Raw genomic sequence first — 25,384 nt, 5'->3', positions numbered from 1 at the left:
CACCACACAAGGCACAGCAGTGCATGTCTCTAAGCCCAGTGATTACAGTGAGGAGGGAAATGGTGACGGGAGAGTCCCTGAAAACTCATGGACCAGTCAGCCTGGCATACTCAGTGAGATACAACAAAGAGAATCTGTCTCAAAGAAGGTAGGAGAGGGCTGACTAAAGATGTCCTCTGATTCCCAAACATGGGCAACAGTCATGCACACACACTGGAAAAGAAATAAAAAACAAATGATCTGATTTTTATATCCCCCAAAAATCAGGAAGTGGGGGGTGTCAATGAGAAATAATAATAATAATAAATCATTAACTAGATGGATGGATACCCGAAGGAGGCTCAAAACTACCAACAGCTATGTGTGGTGGTTCACACCTATGATTCCATAATCCTGGGGTTCAGAGGCAAAGGCATGATTGTGACACTGACTAAAGTCCAGTCTCATATACATAACAAGTTCCAGGCCAGCTAGGGCCACATGGTGAAATCTTGTCTCACACAACAAAAAGAAACCTCTCCAGACAGAGAAACTCAAGGTGGTTCTTTCGTTTGTTTATATTTCCCTATGGCATGTGCTTTGTTTTAAACAATAGGTGTTATCATTTCCCCTAAAATTTTTTTTGTCCATCTTCTCTGTAACCCATCAACTGCTAATCCTTAACACATTTGCTATCTGCTTCAGTCTGAACACACAGAGAAACAGGAAACAAAGACTTGAAAGTATGTGAAATACATGCATACACTCACACTTAAAGCCACTTGCAAATGCTGTGACATTTCAGTCTTTAATACTTTAGCAAGGTCTCCTAGGTAAACAGTTCTCTTCTGCTACCCATCAGAAAAACACTGTCTTCTCACCGACAGTCGGTGTCAAACTTCTCCACTTTACTGGAGGTGACTCCTACTGATGCTTTTCTTTCCAGTGCAGAAGTGAGCAATGAGCATAATTGCTGCTCAAGAGTTACAGACCTCCTTAAGCTGGAATTGTGCCAGAGGTGGTCTGAATGAAAATGGCCCACACAGACTTATAGGGAATGGCCTGTAAGTCTGTTGGAGGGAGTATGTCACTAGGAGGAAGGGGACTTTGAGGTTTCAGAAGCTTAAGCCAGGCCCAGTGTCATTCTTCCTACTGCTTGATGATCCAGATGTAGAACTCTCAACTATTTCTCCGGCGCCACGTCTGCCTGCATGATGCCATACTCTCTGCCGTGATAATGGACTAAACCTTTGAACTGTAAGGCAGCCCCAATGAAGTGTTTTCCTTTGTAAGAGCTGCCATGGTCATGTTGTCTCTTCGCAGCAACAGAACACTAACAGGATCCCTGCTTTCCACTGACTTTAGGGTTTTCAATTTTTTTTTTCTGTGTATATGTGTCGCCTGAATGTATATTTATGTGTATCATGTGCATACAAGAGGGTGTAGTAGTCCTTGGAACGGGAGTTACAGGTGGTTGTAAAGCACTGACACACGTGCTAAGAACCAAATCCAGGTCCTCTGCAGCAAGTGCTCTTAATTGTTTATCCATCTCTCCAGCTCCTTGTTTAGTTTTGATGCTGTCTCAAAAAGCATTCCATACTCTAGCTATTCTTACTTGCTTCCACATGGTAAGTTCAGACAGGAATGGTACCTTTGGGGTGGTGTGGATTACTTGTGGCTCCACGTCATAGGGAGGCTTATTGGCTGAACATGGGAAATGCTTAATCCCTAGACTAAGTGGTGTCCACCAGCTTTCTCTACTTGACCAGAGACATTAACTGGGGAGTCAGACTCAAAGTCATGGGAGTATCATCCCTAAACAATTCACCCAAGGGTCTCCATTCTATGGCTGCTCCTTGTCTATATCAAGTGCTACTATGATGATGCAAAGGATGACTTTCTAAGTCCACCACGCTTTCCTTAATTGCACTGTCAAGAAATGTTTGTGTTCAAAACAGCCTCCCCTACCACTTTTTTTTTTCTTTTCTTTTAAAGTAAGGATTTTACTAAGTGTGTAGGCTCAGGCCTTTAATACCAGCACTAGAGAAGCAGAGGCAGGCAGATGTCTGTGGGGTTGAGGCCAGCCTGGTTTAGACAGCAAGTTTCAGGATAGCCAGGTCTCCAATAATGTCTTAAAAAAAATCAAAACAATGACAAAGTAAGAATTTAGAAAAACACCTTAGTCAATGCTAAGTTTCTGTAAGAAGCAAGGAAAGGACTGAACAAGATGCTTGAGCAGGACCGGGCTACACTTCTAAGTGTGTAAGTGGAAGCTTATGCCATCAGCCCAGCATCCTCCAAAAGCCCAAAGCTGGTGCTGTGGAGCTCACAATCTAGAGTGTGTGTGAGAATGCAGCCTAGAATGTTCTCTACAGGGAGCAGAAGTGTGCAGCACTAACCACTGCCAATGTTTAGGAATGTTCTTTAGTCTGCTAGCTTTCAGTGCTCTGCTGTGGGGACACAAAGTCTGAACTTTACAGAGAGGATGTGATACGCCTGATATCCCAGACCTGGGCTGGACAGACGTAGGAAATTTCAAGAGCATCTGAATGAAAATGGCTGCGGAGGCTATGCCTGCTTGTGACAAGCTCCACCCCACACAGCAAGCTTGGTAAATTCCACCAGGAGAGATATTAAATTCTACAACAGGACTGAAGTTACAGCTTAGTGGCGCAGCACTTGGCTGGTGTGTGTGAGGCCATAGGTGGGCTCCCAGAACAACACAACTGGTGAGACAATTTTCTGATCTATCACTACTTTTTCCACTCCACCCAGCCACCCACCCACCATGTCCATCTCTGACAGTCTTGCTAAGGAACCCAGGCTGAACTTGACCTCTATTCCTCCCATATCAGCCTCTCAAGCCAGGACTGCAGACATGTGTCACTGCAGGCTGTTTCTTCTGTTGGGCAGAGCTTGCAAATAGCCAGGCCCTTCCACCTAGGCTTAATCCAGACACTTTCTGCATCCCCTGCCCAGGCACCAGAGGCCGAGGGAAGGAATCAGACTTGGTCCACAGCAGGGAGGACTGGTACCAGCACGGTAAGCATGGGAGCCAGCCAGCCCAGGGCCGGTCAGCTCACTGCGCCAAGACACCTACCCTGTACCATGGCTAAGAACTACCTTGCTAATGAAGGACAAATGAGATAGTGTATGTAGGAACCATCCTAGAACTGTAACCCAAGTGTGCTGCTTCATAATAAAGAAATAGTGGCAATACTTAATACTTTTCCACTCTCCCTCACCACATTCTGCTCAGCCCTTAGAGAGGCAATAGCCCGTCTTCCAAAAAAGTGTTAGCTACCTACACTAGATAAACAGGAAACTGACTTGCTGGAAAGGTGCTGAGAGCTGCCCTCTCAGCTCTCAGAACTCAAGCCTGAACACAGCCTCATTTTATTCCTTTAACCTAATTAGGGCAAAAGAATTACTAAAGTCAGCTCTGAAAGACATTCACCAACGAAGCCTTGAAGGCCCTGGGCTCGACAACTGGCGGCCTCCATGAGACCCAGGAGTACAGATGGAAGGCAGCCTGCTCAGGTGCCAGCCTGTCAGTTGGATTAAAATGACTCATTTATTTACCCAAGAACCTCACAAAGTGCTTTTACTAACAGGGAGAGGGGGTCTGCCATCTCTCTGAGAAGGGACGCACAAATTCGACTCTGACGCCTTCCTGGCCTGCCAAAAGTCATTATTGCCATGTGTGGAAAGCCATCAGCAGGGTACAGGCCCCCGTTGTCCGGGTGACAGATTGGGCTGCGTAATCAGAGGAGGAAGGGGAGAGTGCAGAAGCTGTCAGAGGCAAGAGTTCTTGGCTGGAGCCGCCAAAAAACTGGCAACATGAGTTAGCGTGACTGAGTAAACAGCAAACAATCTCCAAATGATCCTTCCATTAGCAGAGAAGAAACAAAGTATTAAGGATAAACTTGCCCTGAAAAGCACAACCAGAGAAGCATAAGAACCATACTTATTCCAGGCACTGAACTCAGTCTGGGGACATGCACAATCCTTGCTCCTTTGTCTTTTGGTCACTGGCACAGTAAATTCCCTAGGAGGAGAGGAAATTAAGAACTGTAGACAACGGAGGATTTCAATCAGGGAAAACAAAGCAAAAGCAAAGAGCCAGTGGAGGAGGTGGAGGGGCACAGGTGACCAGCATGTGTCTGTTAAGTATGAAACCTACCTGGTGGATACCATGATCCATCCATCCTAGCTGTATTTAACCAACAGACTCAGAATCCAGAAGCTTCTCCTTTCTGAGGAAGGCACTGCATTCCACTTATCCAGGGACAACCAAAGAAAATAAATACACCAGAAAAAAAATCCTGGTGTTGACCTTAAAACCAAAGAGTCTTTAAAATTTCATTTTGTGGTCACCCAGTAACACTTTCCTGCATGGAACTAAAGACAGAGTACTCCCTGCTTTGGCTCTGGGCAAATCAAGTTGTAACAATGAACAGGCAGGAAAAAAAAAATACTCTATAGATAAAACAAAGTCCTGAGCCTGACTCTTTTGATTTTTTAATCCTATTTTAAAAAAACAGGACTTTTAAGTTTCAATATCCTTTCTCATCCTCATTCTTTGCCTCATTTATGTTTTACTTGAGAAAGGGTGTCCTGAGGCCTAGGTTTGGATCTTCCTGCTTCCACTTCTCCAACGCTGGTATTACAGGGAGGTATGTACCACCTCACCATCCATCTTTCCTCAGAAAGACTTCTCTTGTGCACAGCAAGCTTCAGTCCCAACTCTTCTTTAATTCTGCCTGCCTGGCCCCTCTCCACAGCCCTGTACTACTGAGTCATGTACGTATGTGGCCCTGGGAAAGCCACACGAAATTACAAAGGTCCTAGCTTGTAAGACAAGTATACTTAAGTTGAACACATATCCTACATACCCTTCACTGCTACTAGCAGGAAAAAAGAAATGAAGTAGAAAAACTTGCAAACAGTAAAGAACACTGTAGTTACAGCAAATTCTCCATATTTCCATAAAGACAGCCATTTAGTCTTCTCTAGCCTCATTAAAAGAATCTTTTGGCAATAAGTTAAAAGGTAAAAGGCTTGGTATAAAGGGGAAACTCTCCACACAACAATTAACAACATGATTCCCTTTATCAAGAGAAACCAGTTCTCCATCTGCCTCACCCTGACACGGCCCTCATTCCTCATTAACACCATGGAGGCTCCTGGAGTGTTCAGATAGCCTGGCAAGCAACAGGCTGCTTATAAGGAGGCAGAGTGACGTTATCTCCCCAGCCCTAGAATCATCTATCCCAGTGTGGCTCACATGCCCTTTGGCTCACAAACAGTGTTTAGAGAAAGCAAACAAATACAGGAGCAGCAGCAGGAACACAGAGGAGCACACCACCTATCATCATGGATCCTGAGCTGCATCCTGGCTGAGAGGTGAGCCTTACTCAGTTCTGCAGTCTTCTCTGCAGCACTAAGGAAAGTTGAAACCAAAACTGGAATCAATCTGGACAAGCCAACCATTATGACCAACAGACTTCAGGAAATTATATGTGGACAAGAGTTTATTTCCCTCACGGTGAAAGACACAAAGAAGTGTGGTGAGAGCTCCAGAACATTCCTGTTGGTGGTAAGGGCTACTGGCCATTTTCTTACCAAGTACCCTACTTGGATTCCATCTTTGCTTCATGCATCTTAAGATGGTTTCAGAACAAGTGTGAGCATCTGACCATAAAGAGAAAGGTTATTTGCTCAGACATAGGTCTCCTTAGGAGGCACATGGTTTAAGAGAAATTAAACAATGTATGTAGGTCTAAAGGATGTATGCAGAACCACATTGCCACAGACATAGGAAAATACAGTTGCAGTGAGGTTTCTGGGTAGGCCTTATAGTAGATGGAAACACAAACACAGACACCCACCCACCCACGAAGCTGACCTTATCCAAAAACTGAATTCTGAAAGAAACCAGACTCTGTTGCTTTTGAATTGGACATGGAATTCCTCAGAAAGTAACTGTAGTAAATGAGGCACTCAGATAATAAGTGTCCACTCAACACTGGCTTGCAAGATTCTCTAAGTGCACAGTCCAGTTTCCTTACTGTATAAATGAAAGTTTCTCCAACAGTCATATGTAAGTTATGTCACCCACATGGCCCAGGAAGAGAAGGCATTTTAATCTTGGGAGGCAGTAACAGCTAAGGAAAAGTAGGTCTCTAGGGAGGAGTGGGACATGGAAGACATGTGTTTCAATCTCAAAACAGCGCTGGGATGCACAGTAAAAAAGTGAGCTATGTGCTGGACTATAGACTGAGGCAAATGAACTGGCCTGAAGTTCCTAGGATGACAGTCTCAGACAAGAGCAGACAGAACCTGCCAGGCACCTAGATTTTTCTTTAAGGAGAGCAAGCACAAGCACTGTGCTGTGCAAAGACTTTCTCAGCCCCAACTACTCCCAAATGCTGTAATTTACAAGTTTTTGGTTGGTAAATTCACACCTTTTCAGACTAACAGCTGCCACTATTAGTGAGTAAATCGCCAAGTCTTCTCAACAGTGGCAGCCAGTGCCATGTGGCACAGCCAGGTGGCAATCCAGAAGTACAGAGAAACCAGCTCCATCATGAGGCCAAGGTGCACCATCTGTCCAGGAGGTTGGACACCGGACAAACTGTCAAGGGATCAAAAGTCACAGCCGCCTCTAGGCATGGTAGTACATACCTTTGATCCCAGCACTCAGAGGGCAGAGGCAGGAGGATCTCTATGAGGCCAGCCAGGACCACATAGTAAGACCCTGTCTCAAATAACAGCAACAAAATAACCACAGCTACTGCTATCACAGGAGTTAATCTTGACACTTACCGTGCAGAGCAGTACTCCTGTACCAGATTGTGAAAACTCGTGAAACACAGAGGTTCTTTCCTGCAGGAACAGGAAAAGCAGACAAACTCTTGAAATAAATACTGGCGAGGTGGGTTTAAACTCACAAAACTTCTCCAATTTTCTTCCCTCTAACTTTTTTTTTCTGGTACAGAAAGGTTCAGGTTTTCACAGCACAAAGAGGTTTGGCAGTAAAGAGGAAGTGGCTTCTTCACATCTCATGAGATACACTTGTATGACTGAGCCTGAGACCAAGTAAAGCAGCAGAACCTTGTGAGCAGCACATTTCAATCAGCCAGTATCAACAGGGTATTACATAAAATGCCATGCACTCATAAATGCCAGTGCCAGCAAAGAATACACCATCTTAAAATATTATTAAAGAAAAACTGTACACAAATCAAACATTTACTGTTAGTGTATCATGTAAATTTATCATCTATCCATCTATCTATCTATCTATATCTATACCAAGACAGGGGTCTCACTATGTAGCCCTGGCTGTCCTACACAGATCTCTCTGTCCTACACAGAGATCTGCCTGCCTCTGCCTCAGGAGTGCTGGCACTAAAGGTGAAAATTAATTTTAAAGCAAAGAAATAGAAACCAAACCAAACCAACAAACTGACACTCTTTGCTAGACATCTAACTCTACCATTTATTCAAGAATAAAATAATTTGCACTAATGAGTGGATGTGCTTTTTTACACTATAAATTCAATCTTGGCTGAGCACTGACACTACACAACCAAAAGCACCTTCGATATTTTTCAGAGCTGACATTCTGACTTCATAAACAGAGTGGAGAACACCAGCCTGCAGAAATCCATAGCACAAAATGACAAATGCATGCTCAGCGTTATTTCAAAAGTGTTTTCTTGCTTAGAAATCTGAGGGCCTAAGTTTGTTTCCCCAGAAACCACACCATGACCCTTAACAAAACCTGGGCATGGAAGCACACACTTGTAAGCCCAATGCCAGGAAGGTGCAGACAGGCAGATTCTTGGGGTTCCCTGTCAGAGATTTGCCTTTCAAAAAGGGAAGATGGTTTCTGAGGAACTGCCCTTCTTCCCTCACATACAGTGTGTGGACATATGAAACTGTTGAAATTCACATCCTATTTAAAGCCAAAAATCACTTAGTGACTTCCTATGACGCCCAAGACAACTTAAACATCGATTTCAAAAATCAAATATTTTAACAAAATACAATGTAAAAATATACTAATTTAGTACGTACATATTAAGAAAGAAAAAGAGACTATTACAAGGCTTTGTTTTCCACAATTAAAACATTGTTTCTATACGAGAATTAATAGTTTGGACGCACAGCACAAACACTGCATTTGGGCAGCACTCACTGCCATTGTGTGGCAGGTGTGCGCGACACGGTGCACCCTGTCTGTCGAAACCCGGCTGCAGCGAAGTCGCACAAAGCACCTCAGCTCTACCCATTTAACTTTCAGTTAGTTTCTGGCTTCTGTGTGTTCATGAACCTTTTAGTGTTGCTGTATTTTCACAGCCTCCTACACACAGTTTAGGAAGCTGTGCTCTAGGGGAATAAAGAAATACCAGTTTTTTCTTACAGGGCAACCTTCTAAAATTAAAAATTTATAAAGACTGGGCTTGAGAGATAGCTCAGTAGTACTTACTTTACACACACAAGGACCTGGGTTTGGGCCCTGATACACGCATACAAAGCCATTTTCGATCCCAACACTGCTGAGGTAGATAGGGATAGATGCCCGTGATGTGCTGGCTAAACAGGATAGCCTAACTGATAAGGTTTGGATTTCAATGAAACCACATCTCAAGACAAGATGAAAGATTCCTGAGGAGCCACACCCAAGCACAGGTAAACCTGCACCTCCATGTCCATGAACAACACCCACATACAATTTATAAAGTTACTCAGCCAGTGGTTGACTGACACTTGTAATCCCAGAACTCAGGAGGCTAAGCCAGGAAGACTGCTCTGAGTTCAAAGCCAGGTTCAGGGAGCAACTGACTATTAGGGCAAGCCTAGGCTACGGGCTGAAACTCTGGGTCAAAAGAAAAAAAAATACTGATAACTATAATAAACTAAAATTATATATTTCAATTGTAGAAAATGTGTATTTAAAGGAAGAAAATAAAATCAGCCTGTGCTAAATAAAGCATGTCACAGGCACTAGTAACACCTCAATGCTTTTTAAGCTCCTTTTCCATGCCTGACAAAGTCAAACATGTGGGTCACAAACACTGTGCGGCACTGTACTGGTGATATGCTTTAATCAAGTACCAACAACATGTAAACATCTCTGCCAATAAAAATCCAAAGACCACAACATCTCATGCAGACAAAGAGGATCCAGCCAATCAAATGCAACGTTATAACATGACCAGTGTTTTGTTACCAGGTGAGCTTTCCTTAAATAAGTCTTTACTCATGAGTGGTTCCCTCAATTAATTTTTTAAAAAGAGATCTGTGGTCATAAAGGTGAGAGAACGCTGAGGCTTCAGCATGATCTCTCTAAAACGGACTGAGTGTGCCTAAGTCACAGTGAGGCACACATCTGAGATCTGACTTTAACTACCTGCCATTGACAGATAAAACATAAAAAGTACTAACCATACTAAAAGGGTATCTCCCTGTAGGCACCGGCACAGCCCCACTGCACTATGGCGAACAGTTCTGGTCATTTGTGGGCTGCGAGCCCAGGGCACATCTCACCTGGAACCGTCAAGGGACAGTGCCGCAAACCTTGACACCAGGGGCTTTTCAAGTCTTACGTAAGGACAGGTTAAGAAACTCCCTGCTTGGCTGTTACATATTCTGGGGGTGGGGGTGAGAGTGAGTTGTCATAGCAGCCTTCTATGATTTTCTCTCTCAACTGTGAGTCTGTAGTCATGAATAGCACTGCAAAAGGCAGTAAAATAGCACTGCCTTGCCCTTTCCAGTCAGCAGGAGCATGGACCATGGACATCCACATGGCCTCTAACATTAGCATGTGCCACAGGCCTTAGCAGCACAGGCCACAGACATCAGCACTGGCAACCAGGACATGGGCCATGGACACCAATATGGTCTGCAGCAGCAGTCCCAGCCCATGGACATCAACATGACTTCAGGTGGCAGGCAGACCATGGGCATCCACAGGGCCTTCTGTGGGGAGAAATGCTAAAATCTTATCTCAAGTCAGAGTCAGTAACTGACCAGTCAGAGCCAGAACACAAGCAGTGTGCCCCAAGGAAGCACACCAGGCAGGGCTGCCCACCTCACCCATGAGATGCACAGTCTGCTATCACTTAACTATGGATATGTCCTGACCTATTGAAACCTCTTGAGTCTTTTAGGTCCACATAAGCTCCTCACTGTCCTCAGCCACCACCCACAGAATGGTTCTGGGAAACAAGGGCCCGAAGGACTAAAAACCAAGTTTACAGCAAAACCCCATGTGGCTATACATGGTATTCAGAACAAAACCTGGCTCAGCCAACCAGGGAGCTGAAAGCATAACAGGAAACTACCAAAGCCTAGAATATTCTGTGACTTGCATATGTGTAATAGCAAAGAAGCTGTGTCCACGAGTGACCTTCAGCAAGGTCAGTTATCTGGCCTCCATTTCCTTAATTGCTAAAGCCAAAGAACAAAAACCATTAGGGAATGGTTTCCAATCACCTCAGACCTTTGCCATCTCTTTTAGTTCACAGCATGTCCATGCTACCCTGACTTGAAGCTTTTTGATTTTCTAAGATGCCCGGAAACCTTGTCACAAGATGGCTCCTACTTCAAGCTTATGTACCGTCTAGGAGGGAAGCATCCCTCCCAAGTGCCATTCAACTCCCTACAATGACCTTGCTAAGAGCCCAGAAGTGAGGCTTCCACAGAACATCTAAAGGCAGGGAAGGGTACTCTTCTTCTTCAGGAAGCTCACTCTGCAGAGGAAGAACAGGGACTAAAGCATTTTGGTGCACAGTACCCTCTCCCAGCCCAAAGTGCTCACAGAGTGCAGCTCTGTGTCTTGTTGACAATGACAGCCGCCGCGCTCAGCAGTACCATATGGGATCCACAATTTAGCTCCATTAATGCTCTTAATTTGAAGACATCAAGCCCTAATTACACACTGGGTACTAAAAAGGCAAAAGCCTTCCCTGGTGCCAGCTACTTAGTGCTACTCAGTTGCCGTAACAGCTGGCTGAGGTAGACGCAGGCCAAGCAGGCCTGTGAGCTCTCTCAGGTGGAAGAGGCAACTCCAGAGAAGGAGCCCAAGGAACAATAGGCTCCCTCACAGCAGCTCCCCCACTTTGGGTTTTCCAGCCCCCTGGCCCAGGAGAGCCTGAAAATGACATAAGTGAACCAGGACTCTATCTACCAGGCTCACTGCATATGGGGTGGAAAGCAGTGGGCTTACCTCCTGCTCCATGTTGCCATGCAGCCGAAGGAATGTCAGTGGCCAGGAGGCAGATGGCAGCTGCTCTGAAGTGGGAGACCCTGAGAGGCAAGGCAGGGTGTGAAGGAAGAGGCTGTAGTGGAACTCTACCAGCTCACAACTTGAGAAAAAGACAATTATCTTCTGGTCCTTCTCAAACTACACAAACACAAGGAGAAAGCAAGCACACAGCCATAAGCATAGAAGCTCTCCAAATGAGCATGTCTCTAAGATACATGTACATGGTGGCCCTGATTTGGAAACATGGTGACACAGCTTTTAATTATTTAATAATAGTAGCACTGATATTCCACTCTACAAAGAAGACAGAGAGGAAAGTGACAAGAATTCCTCCTCAAAGAGAAAACAAATGTACTTTTAGGGTAAGTTGTCCCTTACACTTCGGGCCTATCATAATCAGTAACCCCCAACTCCTAAAGCCATTACCTCATATCCCAGACTCACCCCATGAATCTGGTAAGCAAATACACTAGGTCTAGCAGTCTGCAAGAAACACTTCATTCCTGCATGCCTCTGCCGCCTGTGACATGCCCCTAATGTTTGCCCCAACAAGGCAGATTTCAAACTTAACGCTATGACCCTCACTAACCTTAACCTGGGCTCTTTACCTCTGTTTGGAATTCATAATCACACATGAACACACATGCCCTCACTCACCCATGCACTCAGAACAAAGGTGACAGCCTCTTCTTTTCTTGTCTTGGTGCTTTAGCTCATTGCTGTGTTTACCCAGCACAAATGAAGTATATACTACTTTCTTAGATCAGGCCAGATCTAAGTCACAGTCCTACCTTGCACTTCTGCAAGATGAAGGCCGCGAGGCAGACAAGGCGCAGCTTGCTGGGAACCAATACCACATGCTGGTCGAGACTCTCTGGTATGGCAAAGCTGTCTGGCTGGGTATTAGCAACTTCCTTAGGGTTGGGCTGGTCCCAGCTTTTGTCCAGGACAGAGATACTGACTGGATTGTGCAAACTGATATCGGCTAGCCGTGTTACACCTTAGATATAGTGAAAAGGACAAAACAGCGTGGTCATTTATGTACCCCAGAGCACCCATTCACAAAAGTCCAGCACTGATCTGCCCTATTGCCATGTTGGTGGGGTAATCCACAGCCCAATGCCCATTTATGCTAGCAGTTTCTATGTGCTCATCAGATGTCTGTATCTTACCTTACCAAAGGTTCTTTGGTCACCACAAAACGTTAGATTAAAGTAGTTCAATAGACATGGCTGCAGGCCTTCTTAGGACCTTTGGGTAACATCTACCATTACCCAAAAGAGTGAGGTGATAAAACAATCCCTAAATTTATTTGACCACAGAAGCCTTTTTTGAAGATTATCTCTCAAGAGCAATGTTTCTTAGAAACAGTTTGGAAGCCACACAAATGGCACCTAACTTGTGTATCATATTGTGACTAGAAAATCAACTAACCCACAAACAGGCATGAAAGCACTGGTGGTGGTGCCTACACAATGACACCTCAAGTGGAGTGAAACTGGTGAAGTGGTTCTGTTTTCTAAGCCTTTGCTTCTAATCTGCAAAACAGCCAAGAATTTCTTTCAAGGGTGGAGGAGTCAGGAAGGGGCTAGGAATGTGGACTCTTAATGAGAAAGGAGAATGATCACACTAGAACTAGCGCTGAAGAGAGAGTATCACCTGCACAGTGGGACCTGCCATTGCCTCAGCATAAAGCAAAACCAAGAAATGGCCCAGCCGGGCCTTCCAGGCACTTTAGTATGCATAGCAGCAGCCATCTCTCTCCTCCCAGGCCCTGGGTACCAGGTATCTGCATACCCAGTGGGTATGAGAGGACAGTGGGAAAAGGCTGTCCCTTCTCCCTAAGAGAAACACCCATTGCATCAGCCCACAGTTCCTTCTCAACTCACCTTCTGTGAGTGTTGCTGACAGCAGGACATTCTGACGTTTCTGACATTCAGCATTTATAGCATTCAGAATCACTGTGATGTCCTTCTCAAAACCCAAATCCAAGATCCTGAAGGTGTAAGAGAAAAGACTTTACCCTATGCAAAGAGAAAACCTGATACTACCAAACTACAGAACTGACCCGGAGATGGCAGGACAATCAGCCCCTTTCTCTCACCTTCCCTGCTTCCTAAACTAGGCTCACCTGTCTGCTTCATCCACGACCAGCCACCGTATTCTGTTAAAGTGAATGTTCTTTGTGGATTTTATATGATCCACTAGACGGCCAGGAGTTGAGATAAGGATATTAATGCCTTTGCGGAGCCTGTTTAAATCATGTATCATAAAAGAAAGTATGTCAAACACTGGAGCAACAGCAAACACAAGAAACAGGCAGACAGTCATTCTATGTCCAGCACAACTGCCAAAGCCTTAACTCAAAACAACAAATGGGTAAGATTTCATTCTTTGTATAGAATTTCTAAGATCTAAAGATACACAGAATCACAACCTTAACTTTGAGAGAAATTTTTAAGCATATAACCCAAAGCTTTTTATCTGATTCACAGATTCTTTCTACAACATTCTGGATAGATGGACATCTAACTAATCTTTTTCTTCTTTTTAAAAGATCAATTCCTGCTCTCCCCACCCCAACAGGGTGTATAGCCTGGCTGTCCTGGAACTTGCTCTGTAGACTAGTCTGATCACAAATTCAGAAATCCACCTGCCTCTGTCTCCCAAGTGCTGGGGTTAAAGGCGTGCACCCCCACTACCCAGCAAAGGATCTACTTTTTAAAAATTCATATCGTTATGACAGTTTTATGTATATGTATGTCTCTATATGAGTATATGCCACATGAGTGCAAGTGCTCAAAGAAGCCCTTAAGCTGGAGTTACAGGCCTACGAGCTACCCAACCTGGCACTAGGGACTGAACTCTGGAAGACCAAGATCTGTTGACTATTCTCAGCCCCTTATTTTGTGTGTGTATATGTATGTATATGTATACACCTGGGTGCTCATGGAGCCCAGAGTGGGGTGTTGGACTCCTCCCATTTGAAGTCACAGGTGTTCTGTTAGCCATCTACGGTGGGTGCTGGAATCCAAAGTCTGCAGTAAGCACTCTTAACCTTCTGAGACACCTTTCTAGCTCCCTAACCAGTTCTTTTAGGCTTCTGTGCTAGAGAACCAGGCAGACTTAGATACTGTCAGGACACACAATCTGTCAGGACACACAATCTAACTGCATAGACACACATTCTAACTGTATGGACACACATTCTAACTGTTAGGGCATACATGATGGTAAGATGTTTTATAATATTGAACCCTTTGGGTAGCTGCCATAAAATGGGCCTGAGCTTTGCCTTATAGATGATATAGACTAAAGCTTACTTCTTTTTAAACTTATTCTTGGATAATTTAATAATATGTATATAGCAGAAGACAGAGAACAATTTTACTTAGATAGTTTTCAGTCAAGTGGGGCAACATGCCTATCCTTTGGCTATAGCATAAAAAATATAAAGAATGTTTAATCATAAATGAACCTTTGAACAAAGGATTTATGACAACTTTTGTCACTTCTAGTAGGAAACTAAAGTGCAGTGGCTGAAACTCCTGCAACAATCCAAAGCTTGCAAACGGAAGCCTCTGTAAGGACACAAAAAGATGGAGAAGAGGGACCTGGACCCTTATTGCTTTGTTTATAGCGGAGTCTAACCTGACCAATGTTTCTAAGTGTCAAGTTACAGATGTCCACTCTCAAGTTACAGATGACTCAAAGAACTGTATAACTACTCAAGTGCCATTTACCTGTCTAACAATTTTCTAATGACACCCATTGCAAGCTCCAATGCAGAGCTGGGAATCAACGCACTGAGAACTTGCTAAGCATTAAGAAAATTATCGTCCTGTTTTGTTGTTGTTGTTATTGATTTTGTAGTCTCATGTAGGCCAGGCTAGTCTTGAACTCAGTATAAACCTTGAAACTCTTGCCTCAACCTCCCAAGTGCTGGGATTACAGATGCAGGCCACAAGGTCTGCTATCACCTTGCTTTTATAAATCTAAACAGTAAAACCACAAACTCCCAATATGCACCAAAGGGAGTCACACGAAGGAGTGTATACCAAACAAGAGGCCTGTAGGGCAGCCCGTGGATGGGTTAAGCACGTCACAGCACTGTCATTAACCAGAAGGGAATCTGTGACAAACAGTACTGTCTAGAGGTGACTCCTGACCTGTCTGTCTCTATATGGGGTCAAGAGGCACAGTAGCAGAGAAGGCGCTCTCTCAGGTTGAAGAGTCAAGTGTTACTGAACAAGACTGGGCAGACACACTCCAAGAGTTGAATAAGCAAACCCACTTTCTCCTACCTAGCTTTTTCTGACTTCCTCTTCTCTCCGCCCATCAACACTCCAGGAACAATCCAGGTGAACGGCTACATAAAAATACCAGAGCACAATCAACATAAAGCCTCTTCCCTAGAAGCAGAGCTGATCCTAAGTTCCTAGCATAAGCAAGTCTGCAGCAGGAAGCACACGGCTTTGCAGTGTGGGAGGAGTTTCCGTGCAGATTGAGCCTGGGGACACAGAGGCACCTCGTGTTAGTACCCGCTGTGGTAGACCAGAGCTGTACAACAGCTTCCAGTGCTGTCAGGACAAATGTGAGCTTATAAAAGGATACAATTAGCTCCCCTGTTTTTTCCCATGGTGTCCAAATAAAAAATATATTTCAGTTAAATTCACTGTCTTGCAGGTGGGATAGGGGATAAAAACCCAAGTAACACACTCACCACTCATTATTAACTAGACCACAGAAAAGAAAAATAGATTCCTGGTCCACCTTTGTAGGAGCTAAACCTTGGCTCTGCTGTCTTTTCTCTCTTGAATCCCCTTACAGGTTCAGGATGCTTTCCACTGGGTTAAATGGGGACTGCACCTTCAAATGACTGCACATGACTGCACCTGTTACAGACCAGGGTATGCCAACAATAGCAATCTCTAGCAACTCCTAGCAAAAGTCATTAGAGGGTGATGTGGCACATGCCTTTAATCCCAGCACTTGAGAGGCAGAGACAGGTGGAGCTCAAGGCCAACCTGGTCTACATGGTGAGTAGATAGCCTAGGCTACACAGAGAAACCTTGTCTCAAAAAAAGCAAGGGAAAAAAAAAGCTATTAAGGTCTGCCAGTGAAATCTACCAAGTACTCTTAGGGAGGCCAGAGGCACGTTGGGAAGATGAGACAGGAGCCATTCCCACAACACAGACTGTGCCACATGGCTCTTCCCTCACAATGTCAGAAAAAAGACAACAAAAATTTATGGCTTTTCTTACCTTAAGCAGCTTCTGAACAGTGTCAAAGCTTTGCAGAGCCAACTGTAAGTATGAAAGTTGGAGAGAGTGAGCAGAACTCCTTGCTTCCATTTTACATTTTTAAAGAAAAGACAATCTGAACTATCAGGGTGCAACACTGGACCTCAACACTTAGGCCAAGTAAATCCTACATAGAGAATCCACCATGAAAATACCCTTTTCTTAAACTGGTTTTGGAATCTGTAAGTTTAGGGAATAAGGGTGAAGACATCACATATATTTCTTAGACATCCAAAAATAGTGTTTTGTGCTCCCTCTGCTGGCTCAAATTCCCAAAGTGTCACACAGAGAAGTTCATGTATAGGGTTAAAGAAAGTCAGATAGAAAGTAATAAGTATAAAAGGAAAAATACAACAGTGGCCTGACAAGCACCTGGGGAACTTGGCTTCATTCTAAAGCTGCAGCAGGCTATCTGAAAATGCAGGTGGTCATTCCTCAGTTTACAAATAAAGCCAGTGAGCCCAATGGATATAGGAAAAGTAAAACTAATATAGGTGGCAACCATTAAACATCATTAAAATAGCCCATTCAGAATCTTGTCCAAGGTTATGTGTTGTCCCCACGTTCACAGCGCATGCAACATTCTACGGAAATGACAGGTTTGCTGCTGAGAACTTTTCAATGTGCCTCCTGCATGTGTTCCTCCTGAACGGAACAGAGGCAGGACAGAGCAGGCTGTATGAAAGGCTGACCGGGGGCCTGGAGAGATGGCTCAGTAGTTAAAGAGCACTGGCTGCTCTTGCAGAGGATCCAGGTTCAGTTCCCAGCACTCATACAGCAGCTCAAAATCATCTCTTACTTCAGTTCCAGGAATCTGACATTCTCTTCTGGCCTCCAAGGACACTGTACACATATGTTGGTTAACAGACATACATGCAGGCAAAACACTCATACACATAAAATAAAAGTAAATAAATTTAAAAAAAAAAAAAGAAAGAAAGAAAGCAAAGCTGTCTATAAATTTTCATTTTCCAGCAAGTTCTCTGTGGACACATCACCCAGATCTGACATAATTAATTTCTACTGTAGTTCCACAAAGAAGAAAGAATTTCAACAGCAACAAGAGCTTCATTTAAAAAAAAAAAAAGGTTCATTTTTATATCCAAAATTTCAGTTACTTTCTCTAAAATATCTGAAGTATAAAAATGCAATTCCTATTGAAGGATCAGTAATTTAAGTATTGTTAGTTTTTCAGACAATGAAGAAATGTTCTCTTGTACCTACCTAATAATTTTCAAGAGCACTTAAACCTTTCTCCTTGACAGCAATCAACAGAATAGTTCCCAGAAAGCAATGTGAAGGACGGCATGTGCAGTAATTTGTTTGCAGGAAAGAAGTGGAGAGAGCACTTCAAGTCAACAGGCTATCACTTACAATGCCTACAAACACCTATATGTAAGCTGCTTACCTCTCTAGTGGGCACTAGGACCAAAGCATAGGGGCCGTCACTACGCTGTTGGTAGAAAAAAAGAAATGCCAATGAGTAGAGTGCCAGGTACAAGCTGAAGTAGGAGGGTTAGAGTTTTTTTGTTTGGAGCAAGCTTGAGCTATATTAGATCCTGCCTCCAAGAAACAACAACAACAAAAATTATATATATATTAATATGTAAAATTAGCATATATAATTAATATATAAAAATAGTATATATAGAAAATGAATGCCATGAGGAGGACCAAATGAAGGTCAGACTGAGACACATAAGATTTATGGGTAGCCAGCTAAAAACATCAGAAGCATTTGTATGAAAGAAGGAGAAAAGAATGATCATTACACCTATGACAGTCCTGCCCCATTCAACCAAAGAGGAGGAAGAAATATGTACAGAACTGGAAAATGGAAGGCAAAATTATAATCACAAGGAGATGATGTTATTTATCTTAGATGGGGAAACTATAACAGAATCAATAAGACATTTCAGTCAAGTATAAAAATATGATGGCTTACAACTGTCTGTAACTCTAGTTTCAAGGGATCCAATGCCCTCCTTTGGCATCTACAGACAATGCATACACATGACACACAAGCATACATGGAAACAAAACAAAATAAAAACAATAGCCAAGTCAGGCATGGTAGAGCACACCTTTAAACACAGCACATGGGAAGCAGAGGCAGGCAGATCTCTATAATTCTGAGGCCAGTCTGGTCATTTTAGTGGGTTCCAGGCTAGCCAGGACTACATAGCAAGATACTGTCTCAAAAAACAACAAGAAGCCAGAACAGGTGTTGTAGCAAATACCTATATTCATTCACAGCATTCAGAAAGTAGAGCAGTGTAGCAAGCAAAAGACCAATTAATTCTATACAGTAACATCCCAGCACACCAAGATTACAATCACGACCCCATCTCTAAGGAAAGAAAAGAAAAACAACCAAAATTCAATGGTCTTTCAATATAAAAAATTAGAAAATGTAATGAAAAGAAAAACTTACTTCCAATGACAACAAAAGATACAAACATTATATAAAATGTATAAAATCTATGAGGCATGATAACTCATGTTTACAATCCCAGCACCTAGAAGACTGAGGAAGGGTATTCCGAGTCTGTGGCAGGATTTGAAAAAAAAAAAAAAAAGTACCACATCTATATAAAGACAATTAAAACATAGCTGAATGGCATAATTTCTTTTTAAAGGAAAGACGTACCCTCTTCTTAGAGAAGACTCCACATCACAGTGGCTGCTCCCTAAATGAGTCCCTAACTGTAGTGCAGTCCAAACAAATGCCATGGGGAATGTGAGCACACAACAGCAGAGTCGCACACAGACAATTCCAAGTCAAAAGCCGCTAAGACACATGTGTGGGAAACACATCCCACACAAAGTAACTTAAACTGTAGCAGTCACAGAAGAGTGTGGCACACAGAGGTCACAATAGCAACTGGGGTCTGGGATAGAATCAAATACAGAAAGACTTGTAAAGCAGCTGCGTGCTGATGGAGCGTGACTAGGCACCGTTACTGCTGGCGGACACACACACTGGTAAAACCCACTAACAGATCAAGGCTGGCATTAGCTAGTAACACAAAACTACAAATCCCACTTCCAGGAATTATTCCTACACATCCACATGTGTGTAAAGGACCTGGAGAATATTTCACAGATGTCCAGAATTTTAACTGTTGTTTGCAGCAAGATACTGGATGGACATATTGTGTAAATGGCACTCACTGATATGGGGATGGCTCAGTAATTTGTGACACACACATAATAGAAGGCAATGGGAGGAGAAGGGGTCTGAGCTACATGAGACCCTGCCACAAAGCAGCAAAACAAGCGAGTACAACCAGGGCAGATCAATGTGGCACAGTGAGAAAACACCCAAGGCTCAGCAATGACAGCACTACTGCAATCCAGGAGGACCAAGTGAGGTTGGCCTGGACCATAGCCTTATCAAAAGAAAGGCAAGTGATAGCATACATAAACATCTGTGTGCTCAGCACAACACAGAAACAAAGGACTCCACAGGAAACGGCAAAAAGAAAGTGTGTAGTCCTGGTTCCACGGATGTGACAGGCTGCCCCTGAGGAGACACCCAAGTCAGCAGGCATACTGAGAGGGTGACACTTTGTTTCTACCCTATAGATCCTTGGAATTCTTTGGCTGTTTTAATTTTTAGACATATTGTATCTAAACAACAATAATAAAAATCCAAAGCAATGTAAAGAAGGTATTATGTCAGTGATTTCTCATCAAGGGCTCAGAGAGCATGAGCCAGCAACTTGTGAGAGTGAAGGAAGAGCTCAGCAGCAAATCCAATTAGGGTTTGGCTTTCATGTTCTGCATTGGGAACATTTACTCAAGAGAGGAGGATTTAGAACTCCAACCAGAGTAGTCTCCACTCAACACCAACTTTGTGAGCCTGCACTGGAGCTCCGGCGAGGAACAGTAAACATGCTAGTACAACAGGATTAATGTGCCACCATCTGACGATAGGAGAGCCTGACATTTCAAAAGGTGTTCCTACACAGGCAAGAAGAAAGAAACATCAGTTCCTCGCAGGGCATGAGTACTTGAAACAGGATGGAAGTGATGTTAAAAAAAAAAAAAAAAATCAGAGGCAAAGCCAAAATAACTGGGAGAGCAGACGCTGAAGGTGCCTACTTCCACAGCAAGCCAGGGCCCAAGGCTGGCTCCTCACAGCTTTCAGGCCCCACCATTTTATGATAACTTACAAGGAGCCAGACTAAATACAACTAGAAAAAGAGAATTAAATTGAGGCTTACAAGGGACAGACGGCTTAGCAGTTAAACAGCCTGCTATTCTTCTTCTACACACAAACATGCATACGAGGTAGCTCATGGTAATTCTGCTCCTAGGGATCTAAAACCCTCTTCTGACCTCCACAGGCACCAGGCATTTTGAAAAACCTAACATGCAAACAAAACAACCGTACACATATAGTGAAATATATAAATCTTTTAAAAGAAGCTTATAAAAATTTCTTTGATTTTCTTTTTCTGGAGACAGGGTCTTGATTGTGTAAGTCAATTGTCTTCTAACTCACTATCCTCCCAAGCCTCTGCCTCCCAAGTGTTGGAAGTGCAGGCATGCTCTGTTTGGAAATCCATTTCTACAGAACATTTCACAACTAAGAATGAATTCTATGTTTATCAGTACTGATAAACCCCGTGTTAAAGAGAGAGTCCAGCTCTCTCCATTTAAAAGCAAACACACTAAAACCTGTATGGCTGTAACTTAACTCCACGTTATGTACAACAGATACCCAAGATACGAGAATATATAGACAGGGGCCAATCAAAGCATGTTAGAGTATTTTCTATCAAGTAATTCTGTAGGAGGTCCAATGCTGGGTACTGTGTAAGACGAAGGCCCCCAAATAAGACAGGAATCAGAACAAAGCTTCACCACAAATCATGGCCCAGATGACAGAGCTTCCTCTCCAGAGTCACACAGAAGTTGAGCTGGGAATCTATGCCCATTGGTAATTCAATATGGCCATGATTTTTTACTCTGCTACACCACTAGAGTCATATAACACCCACACCTTGGTGGTGGGCAGAGGACAGGGAGTCAAGAAAGTGAAATAGGGACAACATCTGGCACACTGGAGGCATTCTAGTCACATGCCCTACACATGGGCAGTGGTGACTGTAATGTGTTTACTCTACTCCACTCTTGGCACGCTCACACACATCTTAACAGGAAGAGAACACAATACTCAGTGCAGACAGACTCCACTACTCTAGCATCAACACTAGCGTTCAGCCAGGCAGCAGCGTGGGCATAAGGGATTACAGCAGAGAAATGCATTTTCTGCTCACCTGTATTTTTGATGTCAGAGCTTGAAGAGACTGGACCACGGGGATGCAATAGGCAAGAGTTTTACCTTTTAAAAGAGAGTAACATCAGTTGGGATGCAAACAGGTTCTGCTTTCCGTAAATAATGCTGAATCTTGGAGAAGCTAAACTCTGTTCCACATCTAAGAGGCATTTTGTCTGTCTGCCGTGACTCCTACCTTTGCTGTGTAATTCAGTACTTCAAAAAAGCCCTGAAGCTTCAGCTCCTTAGGTCATCTACAAGGGATGTATGATGCTTCTCACATTTGACAGAAGCTAGCCTGACAGTTGTCTGTGGAAGCTAGGAAAAGGCTTCTCCAAAGTTCTCCCTCAGCTAAATGGCTTCTGTGGTGCTGGTGTGCCAAGCATGAACCTAAGCCAGCCTTTGAAGACAAAAGGAAGCTCTGGGCTTCTCATCATGGCTGAGCTGGCAAGAAGGCAAAAGTGTGTCAGAAGAGCAGACCATGTAGAAAGTGGTCCATCCCTGACACCAACTATGCTCAGGCCAGAACTGCTTTCAAGCCATAAACTATCACTCCATCCAGAGTGAAGGCTGACCACTACGGCAGCAGGCACATAAGAAGCAGCAGAGCTCAACTATGAATACTCTCTCACTACTCCTGACCACAGCACCATTATCACCTTCCTTCTGTTATGACAACTTTAGGCCTCCCATCAAAAGCAAGCATGGCTGCCCTTCTACAGATAAGACAGAACAGACTTTGCCACCCCAAACACCTTCCTGAAGAGCCTAGCATGTGCTCATGTACTACATGCCTCAGGATAAATGGCAGGGTAAATAAACAGCAACTGACCTGAACCCGTCTGGGATTGCACAAGGGCATCTCTGCCTTCCAGCAGCACTGGGATACTCTGCTTCTGAACACTGGGGCGCCCAAAAGAGAGAACATACTTCTTTAACACATGGCTCCGTCATGCATGCAGACAGATACACAGGTTACTTGACATACAAATAACCTGAGTTTGCCTCTGCCTACTTACTGCCTAAAGTTTCTTCATTAAGTGAAAATGCTAAGAACATTCTGACAATCAAAATAAACTTTTTTAAACTCCCGAAACTTGGCTGGAAATGAGGAGGAAAGCCAGAGATTGCCTGCAATATTAAGCTAATTAAAAAAAATTTTTTTGGCCAGGTGTGGTGGCCCAAGTCTTTAATCCCAGCACTTAGAAGGCAGGGACAGGTGTATCTCTGTGAGTTTGAGAACAGCATGGTCTACAAAGCAGGTTCTAGGACAGCCCAGGGCTACACAGAGAAACCCTGTCTTGCAAAACCAAGAAAAAGGATAGGCATAACAACAAATCAGTCTCTCCCAAAGTATATCACATACCCTCCTGCCTGCTGTGGGCATGGGATTGGGAACATGCAACCCAGTTTAGATCTCCACACAGAAAAGCAAAAAGGAGGCTTGCAGGCCGCCCAAGGAGCAGCAGCAGCTCCCTCTAAGAGACAAGCCACATGTAGTGAGAACAGTATCTACTCATATATTAAAACCCAAACCCAAAATGAACAGAGAACTCATTTAAATGTGGTTGATACAGCAAGCAAACCAAACCAGAAATAGTACACATGCCTGTAATTGTAGCATTTGGGAAGCTGATAAAAGAGGAAAATAACTTTGAAGACAGCTAGGCTATGAGACTATCTCAAAAAGGCCAAACAAAATGGAAAAAGCTGGTGGTTCTTTAATCTTCTATATTCTTGCTTTTTGCTTATGCAAAGTGAACTATGACTATACAGCTAACTACTCATACTTTAACTCTGAATTTCTCTTTTACAAGTGTCTCCAATGCAGCAAGCATTAAAATACCTTTTCAGTATCCCACTAAACCCAAATAAATATTTACTCCAATTCTTTTGGTTACCTTATTTTTACTGATAAGAAATAACATGATTAAATACTGTATTTTGGCCCAAGTAATTTTCAGAGATACCCTGATGACAGATGTCCTAAACCAGCTATGTCTTGCAGTAGGGAGCTGAGTGCTGGAATGGAAGATAACCTTGTCTGCTTTCAAGCAGGTGAGTACGGGGATGGGGTCCCCATAGGCTGAGCACTATGTCAGCCCTCTGTGCTTAGCAGTTTGTGTTGCTTCCAGCACCAAGACTCAAATGTGCTCTGCCTTCCAAATACAATTGGAATTAAAACTGGCTGTACTCTAAGAAAATCAAGAATAGCCTGCAACCTCTTACCTGGTCATACGTGACATTTTTAAAACTGTATTTATTGTGGAAATCTAAAAGAGAATATGAAAATAAATATTTATGAATTTAATGAAAACATACTCAATGACATAAAGATAAAATGCTGGAGTGACAACTGCACTGGACATTCATAATTAAATTAAATCCCACTAACCCAGTATTTCCAACTGGGGGTGACCCTGCCCTCCCTTGTGGCATGTGCAGGGTCTCTGGTTCTTACAGCTGGGTTGCTTCTTTGTAGACTTAGGGTGCTGTTACAAACTGACAGTGCACAGGCAACCTTCACAACTCAAACACACATAATACTCAGGCTGAGAAACAATGCAGAGCCTACAAGAAAGAGGGGGTCAGTTGTACTCAACTGAAAAGGAAATCCAGCCTTTAACGGGAATGTTTTTTTCTTTCCTTTTTCATAGTAACTACAAAACTCATTCATGGTATTAAACAAAAGGGGAAAGAAAGATGTCCATTTGCTTGTAGAAAACACACTTCAAGCAGCCTTTTCTGTCTTCATTCTCTAGAAATGTGCACATTCCTTGACAATAAGAAGCCAGCTCAACTCCCTTTCCAAAGCTACAAAGACATCTGCCACCATAGCATCACCACGTCTATTCAGAAATTAAAACTGCCTAAGCCCAAAAAATGAAGTCCAGAACTTAAAAATCACCAGGGAGAAGAGAAGGAGGATGGCAGCAACCCGTGCTGCTGTCAGGAAATGACCCATCGCCAGGCGCAGAGACAGACTGAACAAGCACACAGACAGTAACACCCTGCAGAGCAATGTGGGCACTTACTAGATGCGGGTGGAGGTCCAGCTCCTGGAAAGCTTCTAGAGTGAACACTTGCTCTCGAGCCTGCTTCACTACAGTTCTGCAGAGGAAAGACAAAGTGTGCATCATTGCCAAGGCGGCAAAGGAGAAAGCAACACCCGTGACCGCTCACATCCGAGCCACTGCAAACGCACCTGTGGAGTTCTGGGATCTCAGGATTGTTTTTAAACAGCGAGGAAGTCTTGATGCATGGCTTCTCCTCTTGCTTTCCACTGCCTGTACTATCCAAATACTTCTTTGGAGGAAATATTTTCTGTTCACTCCCCTTAAACGGTCTCTGAGTTTCTTCATCACTGGTTTTCTTGGCTGAAAGAGAGGAGATTTCATCCCTCCGTTTTGTTGGTGGAGCCTCACTGGATACTTGGAGCTTTCTCTTGGTAGCCTCTGCTTGCTGTGTTGTTCCCAAAAGGAAAGATAAGAAGAGGTGCATTAGTCCATGAAGACAATCCTCAGAGTGAAGCCTGAC

The 25,384-nt window shown here is 43.5% G+C and overlaps 1 protein-coding gene across 8 annotated transcripts in view; it reads right to left on the bottom strand.

Annotated features, from left to right (window-relative positions):
- The window catches only part of Ddx31 (DEAD-box helicase 31), a 63,749-nt gene that overhangs the window by 33,693 nt on the left and 4,672 nt on the right, over positions 1–25,384 (bottom strand). For all 8 annotated transcript variants that reach the window (XR_009593768.1, XR_009593769.1, XR_009593770.1 and 5 more), the window contains exons 2-14: positions 25,053–25,309; positions 24,883–24,958; positions 24,077–24,120; positions 22,680–22,750; positions 21,849–21,913; positions 17,969–18,013; positions 16,522–16,563; positions 15,562–15,626; positions 13,389–13,508; positions 13,147–13,253; positions 12,049–12,257; positions 11,219–11,395; positions 6,808–6,867 (exon numbers count right to left, since the gene is read on the bottom strand). Coding sequence is in view for 4 of the 8 variants with exons in the window: in XM_021641512.2 (XP_021497187.2) it covers positions 6,808–6,867; positions 11,219–11,395; positions 12,049–12,257; positions 13,147–13,253; positions 13,389–13,508; positions 15,562–15,626; positions 16,522–16,563; positions 17,969–18,013; positions 21,849–21,913; positions 22,680–22,750; positions 24,077–24,120; positions 24,883–24,958; positions 25,053–25,309 (1,338 nt within the window). In the remaining 4 variants the exon portion in view is untranslated. The remainder of the gene's footprint in view (positions 1–6,807; positions 6,868–11,218; positions 11,396–12,048; positions 12,258–13,146; positions 13,254–13,388; positions 13,509–15,561; positions 15,627–16,521; positions 16,564–17,968; positions 18,014–21,848; positions 21,914–22,679; positions 22,751–24,076; positions 24,121–24,882; positions 24,959–25,052; positions 25,310–25,384) is intronic.

This window comes from Meriones unguiculatus, chromosome 8 (genome assembly GCF_030254825.1).
Source record: "Meriones unguiculatus strain TT.TT164.6M chromosome 8, Bangor_MerUng_6.1, whole genome shotgun sequence".
Taxonomy (NCBI): domain Eukaryota; kingdom Metazoa; phylum Chordata; class Mammalia; order Rodentia; family Muridae; genus Meriones; species Meriones unguiculatus.
The sequence above is the reverse complement of the archived record's forward strand: the minus strand, read 5'-3'. Positions and strand labels throughout refer to the sequence as shown.